Genomic DNA, 9,650 nt, shown 5'->3' with positions numbered 1-9,650 from the left:
TGCACAGAACATGTCACCAAGAGGGTCCCCGACAAAAAAAATTAAAAGCCTCACTTACGTTGAAACCATCGCTCAGAGAGTCGGATGTCCAACTTCAGATGAAACCATCGCTCAGAGACGTCGCCGCCATCCTCGTTTGATGTTCGCCTTATATTTCCCGCATGCATCCATAGAAAGAAAGATGGTGAAGGATGCACTTGCCGTCGCAAATAGCTGCTTTTAGTGACAACAAATACTCCTCATGGCTAAAAAGTTTACGACGGTTGACGGACGAAGAAGGGTGCCGCTGAAGGTTTTGCTCTTCTCTGCAGAAACTTTTCATACTTGTTGTCATCGCTTAGAAGCCGACGAATATTATACTCATTTCTGCAGAAACTTTTCATACTTGTTGACATCGCTTAGAAGCCGACGAATATTATACTCATTTCTGCAGAAGAGAAACGGCTTCAACACCACCTTAAACGCTGATATCTTTTGTTTGTGCCCCCCCGAGTTCATTCATCGACAGGCCCCGCGGGGACCAGTATCAGAGATCATGTCCATGCCCATTGCCATGATAGATAGCAGCACAAACTATCACAATGCTTGCTTGTCATGGGTACGGCACGCCTCGATGGTCGCAATAGCTAGCAGCTGCTGCAATTGTCAGTCTGCGTTGGATCGTTCACGTAAGAAGATGCATAGGAGGGGGCTCACCTTCTGGTGATTCACGGCGTCTACGGAAGAGATGCACTCGTCTTGGTTTCCAGTGTAGACACAGAAACAAACACCGCCTGAGCCGGAAGCGATGGTGTAATAGCAAATTGACGAGCGTCGCAACTCTTAGGAGGAGGAGGAGGACGGCTCATCCATCTGCCACTGATAGGATACGTACCTTTAAATGTAATTAGGAACAACTTTTCATCAGGAAGCGATCTACCATCAAAATCCTGTCAATTTCCATGTCTAAAACCACAGCAAGGCTTGGTGGGCTCAAGTCAAGCTCACAAGTTGAAAATGATGCCGTTCGCAAATACTGTGACTTGACAGGAACTCATTCGCCCTCCCTCCTCGGGGAAGAGTAGTTCAGTCAACAATACACAGGGGATACACAAAGACTCAGCGATTGGCCCTGCCTGCCACAAAATTTTGGTGTAGATTCATTGACAACACAACGCTTACCTACAAATGGTAATCCTACCCCCATTACTTTACCTAGGAGTGGATAAGCAAACAAAATATACATCTTGTATCCTCTATTGCATCAAGTCACAACATACAAAAAAACAAAAACAAAAAAAAAAACCCAAAAACAACAAATTACTAATCAATATAGGCATATCAAAACCCTTCAAGCCTCTGCATAGCAGGCGAACAGCTTCTGATACTGCTTATCCTATTATCCTCTACTGCACGTGTAGTAGTGCACTTAAGAGGCGGATAAGGTATGGGTATTGATGTCCTTGGAGAAAGCAACAATTGGCTTTTAGACGGAGGTGAAATTGAGAAACTGGGAGGAGGTTGTGGTGGAATGATGCCAGTCAGACTTGGAGACTTGCACATCCGTTTCCCTGCAATGACAGATGGTTCTTGGAGGGGGTAACGGCTAGGGCATTTCATGTCAGGAACATCCTTGAGTGCTTCGACGATGAACCTCATGGTAGGCCTCTTCGAAGGATCCTTTCGGAGACATTTTAGTGCAACGTCTGCTACAGTTCGGGCAGACTTTGGAGGGAAACGCCCTTTCATACGGGGATCCATGATAAGAGATAGTCGACAATCATCAGCAAGAAAAGGTCTACTCCATTTCACAATGTTTCGCTCTTCTTTGGGACAGCGGTTGTCAAGATTTTTCCTACCAGTCAGCAGTTCAAGAAGGACTATTCCAAAACTCCAGACATTACTCTTCGGAGTGAACAACCCCTGCTCCAAGGTCTCCGCTGATAGGTTTGCAGTAGCCTGAAACAAATCATAGAGTATATTATCTTGTCAGTGGTTTTTGTAATTGTTCATTACTACTTCACACTTAGTCCAGTCTGCTGTGTTCATTTTTTACAGGTCTAGTTCACAGATGTCCAAACAATCAAAAACTGCATTTGCTTTTTGTTGAGGTTAAGGTATAAATGCAGTTCCAGAATCATATGGAAGATCAACATCTAAATGATACATTCAGAAAAAGGATGGTAGAACAAGAAACTTCATATTCATGATGCATGTATTATCCACCAGGATAAAAGTATAGCATGAAGCTACATGACGAGAGAGTTGGGATGTGATTTGAATCGCATGAGAGCTGCATGCAACAGTGTAGAATACTGGGTGCAATGCGCTGCATGAGATAACTACACGGCCTCAATCACTCCAAGAACTAAATTAACAGTGTAGAAAACTGGGTTGTGATTTGTATTGCATGAGATAGCTGCAAACAATGATTATATATTTCCTTAAAATTTCAAGGGAGTTCTGCGGCCGATGCTGACAGTGTTAAACATAAGAAGATTTTAAGGTAGATTGAAACATAGTCCTGAGCACGCATAACCTGTTGTGTGGTGCAATGTGCTGGGGTGAACAGGCTCTGAGTCCAGCATGTCCCAGAGATGTGCTAAAATCTGACCACGGTCACATGCAAGTACCGTTCTGGGGCAAGTAAATTTGCACGCATTAATCTGGCTATGCAAACAACTTTTTTGTTTTTTTCTCTTTAGCAAGATTTAGCAAATTGGATGTAGTTCTTATGCTTGTTATATCATGTAAATCACTCACAATAGAAGAATCAGAGACATCTGCATCTGGATTGTAGCTTGCACATCCATATCCTGATAGCTTTGCACTGAAGTCCTTGTCAACTTGTATATTTGAAGTTGAAAACTCATAATACATGGCCTGCAAAATCAAAAGGCCATAAAATAAGCACAACCATTTCCACAGAAGGAATTTCTGGAAAATAAATCATTAATTTTAATGATACAAAATATCATTTGTTTCCTAGAAGTTTAGTTGAGTGAACAATTACCGCAAACACTAAAGGTTGCATTTGGCGTTCTTTATGGGATTTTGTATCTAACAAACAAAATAAAATACAAAAAGAACTTATTTTGTTTGTGTGCTTTTGCTTTTAGAAACTGTGTTTGGTGGTAGTCATCACTAGTGTGATTCTTCCAATACTGTAGTTTGCTTATATTATGGTCCGATGGTAGGAAATGAACTGTGTTTATAAAAGTTCTGGAACCAGTAATTACCTACTTCTAAACTTTTAGAAAATTTTATAAGCACTTTTGACAAAACAAGATCACCAGAAGTTTCATTTGAAGTACTCAAAAAATTTTCACCCTTGGAATAGAAAAAGTCAATAAAAAAAATGCGGACCAATGTACATAATATATGACGCCAAAAAGAGACTGAAACAGCAAGGGGCCCAACATCATATTTAAGCTCAAATAATCCCCCTCACATGCAAGAAAAGTACTAATGTGGACCCAACCAGATATGCACTGTTATTAGAAGTGATAAATGTGCTTTGCACAAAAGCACAGATATGCACTGCTATTAGAGGTGGTAAATGGATGCCAGGCAGATAAAAAAGTCTCAGGATGCCTTATCTATACACACCTGAATCACATATGTACAAATATACAATCATGTATATATCTATTCACTTAACATATACATTTATTATGGCCTGGATTCAGATAATAATTATGTATATGACATTTGTATTACCTTCTAAAGACTTCACTTATACAATTATAATAATGACATATATTGCCTTTGCACACAAAAATATATCTTCTAAGTACTTTTCTTAAATCAATGTTAATGCCAGAGTTATAGAACACCGGAAGCAAATCTTGATTATGTTTATGTATTAACTAAAAGAAAATATTATTATTATGAAACCTTTTTGTGAGATTTACTTCAGTCACTACCTTGGCACCTCTGTAGGATTTAAAATAGGTCTGTCACCCGGAGTTGTCTACACTATCTGACAACTGGTGAAAATACAAATCAGAAACTAGGTGAACGATTATTCAAATAAGAGGCAAACAAAAGGATTCTTCCAAAAAGTAATCATTAAGTCCTGCTATGGTCCCACATTTAAAAATTTAATTAGGTGATCGATCATCCAGACACAATTAGGTTGATGAGAGAAAACCAACATTATATTTGAGCTCTAAGTATCTGACATTGGTCATGTTGTTAAAAGCTCATACTAGGTGTTAGACAGTCTTACTTTAAGTAATATTCTTAGTTTTAAGCTTTACTTCTCAGAGAGGCTGGATTATAAGAATTCCTAAACTACTGGAAATCCACTTTAGAAAGATGCAAATGTCTATTTAGAGACTAGAGGGTACTTTAGAGGGTTCCAGGTTTTATGATTTTTGGCAAGTCTTCTTACTCCAATGACATTGTAATACTATTTTAAGGCTATGACTCCCTTGGTGTTATTATAGTTTACAAAGATGCAGTAAAAGAAGTTTTCTGTAGTTCATATGGTATCGGCTATCTATCATCATATTTTAAGGCCATCAGAGCTTGATGCTTTTATCCTCAGCTTCTGCATATATCACTTCCCATTCCCTTCATTGAATTAATAAGTGATGCATTCACCATCAATATACTACATAACAATGTCTTTTTCCAACTAAAAACAACACATTCGAGCAGCCTTCGCCACCAAAATTTATCACTTCTAATCATCTTACCTTATAAAAAATCAGCCTCAAATATCACCATTCCATTTTCCACAACCAAAGTTTACAATTTTATAGTGCTTTATAGTTAATATGGAGACCCAAAATTAAAATTCCAGCAAACACTATCTCTTGTTAGAATGTTGGACCCTACTTTCTGCTACATCCTCAAATGTAGAAAACATAATCAGCAGAGAATGTAATTTTAAAAGATTATATTTGAGAGATAACTAACCAAATTCAAGGTCAACAACTATGGGAATTTGGTGTTGTTTACAAGGTTGTCAGAGACACATCTGAAGACTATTTCTCTTTGGAGCAATATTGTCCCTAATGCTAGTCATTTTAACAAAGTAATCCAAAATCAAACCAGAAGTTAGAACTCCCACAAAAAAACAATGTCTGATGCGGAATGGTTGGAGGTATATTAAATTGTGTGATGAACTAACCTGAAAAGGCCCTTCTTCATGCAAAAATGCAAGGCCTTTTGCAGCACATAGGGCAACCTTCATTCGTGTAGGCCAATCCATGGATCGACCATCTAGTCCCCCATGAAGAAGTCGATCTATACTTCCATGATAGAGCCTCTCATAAATTAACATCCGCTCATCAGACCCCTCTTGAGCATGGAAACCAAGCAGCTTGCAGAGATAGGGATGCTGTAGGGATGCTAGTACATTCACCTCATTCAAAAACTCCTTCAAACCCTAAAAAATATAAACATAAACATTTTAAGTTTATATCACAAGGAGAATCTTAGTGTTCATAGTTCAGAAAATAAAAAAATTAATAAAGAGAAGACAGCTTCTGGCATGGACCATTGCAACAATTTAAGCGGTGAAGAGGTGGAATCCCACAAAGTGGATGCCAATACTAATTAACCATAGAATGCTAATGCAAATGTACTTTTCGTTTAGCAAAAAGCACATGGATACATGTGTGCAAAAATATATAGCACAATCGTTGAAGCATTTGAAATTTTGCCATCAATATCAAGATTCGTAATTTTGTACCATACCAACGTTTCGAGCTTTGCTTGATATGGTATGGTACTGACATACCGAGCGGTACGCCAGGATGTACCGCTCGGTGTGTGTGTGTGTGTATATATATATATATATATATATATATATATATATATATATATATATATATATATATATATATATATATATATATATATAAAAGGGAGGCGTATGCTACCTCGGCGGCATCGCCTCCTTTTCTTCTCCTCGTCACGTCAGATGAGGACAAGACACGGTCTTCTCCTTATCTGCGACGTTCGGTAATGACGTAGAAGGCCGTAAACGTCTCCGACCTTCGACGAAGGCCGCAAGCATCTCCGGCCTTCGGTGAAGAAGAACCGAGATATCCCACTGCTTATCCTAATTCCTCACCAGATATTGTTTCTTCTTGAGTCAACACAAGAACTTTCATTGCTTAACACAAGCACCCGACCCAAACTCGTATTTCATCTAGAACTACACTTTCAACTGACCCGAGTCGTCGCCTCTCCGTTACCTCTTGGATCAGGATCGTAGAGGGAGGGCGACGTCGGATTGGGAAGCATCGAGGTTCTCCCGATTCTCCCTCTTCTTCGAGCGCCTTCTCCCTCTTCTCCCTCGACGTTTCTTCTTCCCTCATCGTAGCCAGGCCGTAGCCAAGTTGATATCGCCCGGTAGCGAACGATCAGCGTACCGATCTGTTGGCAGACTGGTACGGATGGTATCATTCGAAATTAAAATCCTTGAGCAATATGTAGACAACGTATTCTCACACAAATGTGCAAACCTATGATTGCAAAATGACAAGTTGCAAAAACATAAATTCCATGTGATGACATGAAATGAGTTGAAAATTTCAGCAACAAGGATTCAAGCAGCAGAAGATAGCATACATACAAATCTTAAGTTAAGAAAAAATTAGGAAGAGTGCTTAATGTGTATTGTCGGCAACAGAAAGTCCGAAACTCTGTAATCATTACTTCGTATTACCGGCAAGGTTGAACTTCAGAAATAAAACAAAGATCACATTATTAAAAGGTCAAGCTAATTATAGCAAAATTTTCTCCACACTTGCTATTATTTCGGTCCTACATGAATTTCAGTATCAGCTATCATAAATCCATAAAAGCCTACATGTGTGACTACATGCATGAGGATGCTTGTTCATATCACCTGACAGGAAGGAAGTAAACGAGTAACTGTAGCTTCGCTTCTCTTTAAACTCATGCTATCATCTCCAAAGGTAGCCTTATAGATTGTAGTTGAAAGGCCTTCTGACATGCATCGACCCACAGAAAAATTTTGACAAGCAGCCGAAATCTCTTCATAAGAGAAGTTCCGGAGGCCTCCTCCCCCTAATGGAGGCAATGGTAGAGGTCCAGATGATACGATAGGATCACTAGTATTGTTCAAGTTAAAACTTTCCAAGTTCCTCAAAGAGAAAGTATGTGGCGAGGGAAGGGGCAGCGGCAAAGGATTTGAAAAGCGTTGGTCCTTCACTGAGATACCTCTGCCTTTGCACTCTTCTTGGTCATCATATTCTAGTGAAGCAAGAGCATACTGGTCTGCCAAAACGAGGGTAGAAGGAGCAGACAGTGCCCGAACTCTGCTGTTGAGTATCCGATGGCCAGATTGTGCAGGTTTTGTTCTGTTTCTGAAACTTGGAGGGGCAGACTGGAGGGATGGTCCAGATTGTGTTGGTTCCGGAAGTGCACATGTAACAGTCTCTGCAGCGATCATGCGTTTCTTGTTTCCAAAACACCCAATTTTCTTTTTCTTGCATTTCAAGACTGTGAAACAGCCCATCTCAAGAATACTGTTGGACTAAACTGCAAGCAGGCAGACGAACCAAGTGGTGTTATTTGGCAGAAAAGTAAAAGTATAATTTGCAAAACCAGAAATATAATCGTTCACAACACTGAACATATCATCTCCTTTGTGCAGTGAAAACAGAGACAGGGCTGTCCTTCAAAGGTAAACCTGCAGTTGGTTGTGGTTATTGGTGTTAAAATTGAGAGTTGCTGTTAAGGCAACACTCATTTCACGACTCAATACATCAATCTAGGAGTGTGTCACAAAGCCGGAAGAGAAAACAGAAACAACTCCCTCATTTCTTGTTTTTATGTAATTTAATGGGCACTTTTATTCTATTGGAGGATCGAATAAAAAGAATTGTAAAGCTAAACCAACAATAACTTGGATTACACTACAAATTTGTGTTGTCAAGATAAAAAGTCCTCGGGCCACATATCAAGCCCAGCCGATTCGATCGTTTCAAAGCTCCACTAAACCAGCTCGTCAGTTCATTAAAGAAGTTATTGAAAAATTAGAACGAGCTGCCGTGAATTGACCATGGTAGACTACCACCAGCCAGAGATGGCAATCCCAAAGATAGTCCGCCTACGAACATGTTCCACAGATCTGCTAGGATCAATAAAAGATAACCATAGGAGTAGTGTATGTCATGCGATTTCTCTATCTCCTCACTTTTCATACCTATTTTCATTTGTCTTAACAATACCACCGTGTTACAAACAACATATTACCAACAACAAGAAAAATTATGATTCCGTCGGACCGGACCTAAATATCAAGAAAATTTTATGATACGACTTCTTTTAATGAGTTTCACCGTTTCCATGAAAAGCAAGTTACTGTAACTCCAGAATAAGCTTCTCCTAGTTCCGGGAGAAACAAATCGTAGAGAAACAATCCCAACCGAGAAGTCCCAAGCAAAAACCCGGAGGGAAGCCTTAAAACAAACCCTAAGAATTTGGTACGATTGTGTCGTTATTATGCGAAGCCACAAAAACACACATACACAAAAGTTTATCAGCTTAATTCGACAAAACCTGTCGTGACACCAAGAGAACAGCCAGAACCTCGAGACCAAAAGGAACTTCCTCGGGGTCAAGAGAATAATCTGGAGGAAACAACCAAGTAAGGTGTAAGTGGTACCCTAATATCAGGCGAATAGAAGATCCAGCGAATAATACCAGGCGTGCTAGCAGAAAGATGGTAAAAGTTGCCACCTTGGGGCGAAAACCAACTTCACCTCCCACGCTGCGGTCGATCTAGATAGACAATGCCTTTACTTTTAGGAACATTGGAAGAGAGGTTTATATAGGAAGCAAGCGAGAGAGGAGAAAGGGATAAAAAAACAAAAAGGAGGAAGAAGAAGAAGAAGAAGAAGAAAGGAAGCGCGGGGGAAAACAGGAGAACACAAAATATAAGAGATGATGATGGTAATGATAATAATGGTAATAGAAAGGAAATGGGATAGAAATGGAATCGAGCAGAGGAGAATGGAATAATAATAGAGGGGGAAAATGGATGGGAACGAAAGAGGAGAGAGAGGAGGGGAGCGGCAGTGGTCAAACCGCAACCAAGACTGGCCTTCCATATTCCATATTCTTCGCATCATCGAATTCCACTACTCTCCTGGTCGACAGATGAGAATATCCAAAAGTGCCACAGGATGTCCTCCGTTTACTTCCATGGCCGTCGGATCGTCCACCTTCCAGATTTCAACGGCCTACAATTTTCATGGTATCATTATTCAACAGCCACGTCGGAAGGCCAGCACTAACTCTTACGGTCCATAGACCATAGACGTGTTTCGGGTCAACGCTCGCTTACCGCCTCAATCATGTTGATGGATTTTTTTGTGTTTTTTCCTGCCAGTTTATAACATACCCTAATTATTTTTCATTTTTTTTGAATTAAAAATATTTTATTTAAAAAAAGAAGGACGTATTTTATTTTATTTAAAAAAAATTAATAGTAAAAAATTTAGCAACATCAAAAACGATGATGTGATTCAAAACGTGGACGTACAAAATTTGTAACCAGGAATTTTGAAGAGACTTTTCAATGTACAATATGTATGTATGTCGTGAATGTCTTTGTGAAAGGAACTTTGAAGTGCAGTTCATTTTCAAATAGTTGAGTGCTGGGAAGGAAAGGAAAGGAAAGG

At 39.6% G+C, this 9,650-nt stretch overlaps 1 protein-coding gene across 7 annotated transcripts; it reads right to left on the bottom strand.

The window, feature by feature from the left end:
- Positions 1–1,098: 1,098 nt before the first annotated feature.
- Positions 1,099–9,047, bottom strand: LOC135638044 (probable serine/threonine-protein kinase PBL1). Of its 7 annotated transcripts, none has more exons than XM_065150993.1 (6): positions 8,671–9,047; positions 8,496–8,597; positions 6,848–7,503; positions 5,120–5,377; positions 2,743–2,862; positions 1,099–1,938 (listed from the first exon to the last, which is right to left on the bottom strand). In XM_065150993.1, exons 3-6 carry the CDS (start codon positions 7,478–7,480, stop codon positions 1,321–1,323), a joined length of 1,629 nt encoding a protein of 542 aa, XP_065007065.1. In that variant the 5' UTR covers positions 7,481–7,503; positions 8,496–8,597; positions 8,671–9,047; the 3' UTR covers positions 1,099–1,320. The 7 variants fall into 7 exon arrangements, with proteins under 7 accessions (XP_065007065.1, XP_065007063.1, XP_065007064.1 ...); XM_065150991.1 differs by having other exon boundaries at positions 8,527–8,597; XM_065150992.1 differs by having other exon boundaries at positions 8,527–8,597; positions 8,707–9,047.
- Positions 9,048–9,650: the final 603 nt, after the last annotated feature.

The sequence above is a fragment of the Musa acuminata genome, chromosome BXJ3-5 (assembly GCF_036884655.1).
Source record: "Musa acuminata AAA Group cultivar baxijiao chromosome BXJ3-5, Cavendish_Baxijiao_AAA, whole genome shotgun sequence".
Lineage (NCBI taxonomy): Eukaryota > Viridiplantae > Streptophyta > Magnoliopsida > Zingiberales > Musaceae > Musa > Musa acuminata.
The sequence above is the reverse complement of the archived record's forward strand: the minus strand, read 5'-3'. Positions and strand labels throughout refer to the sequence as shown.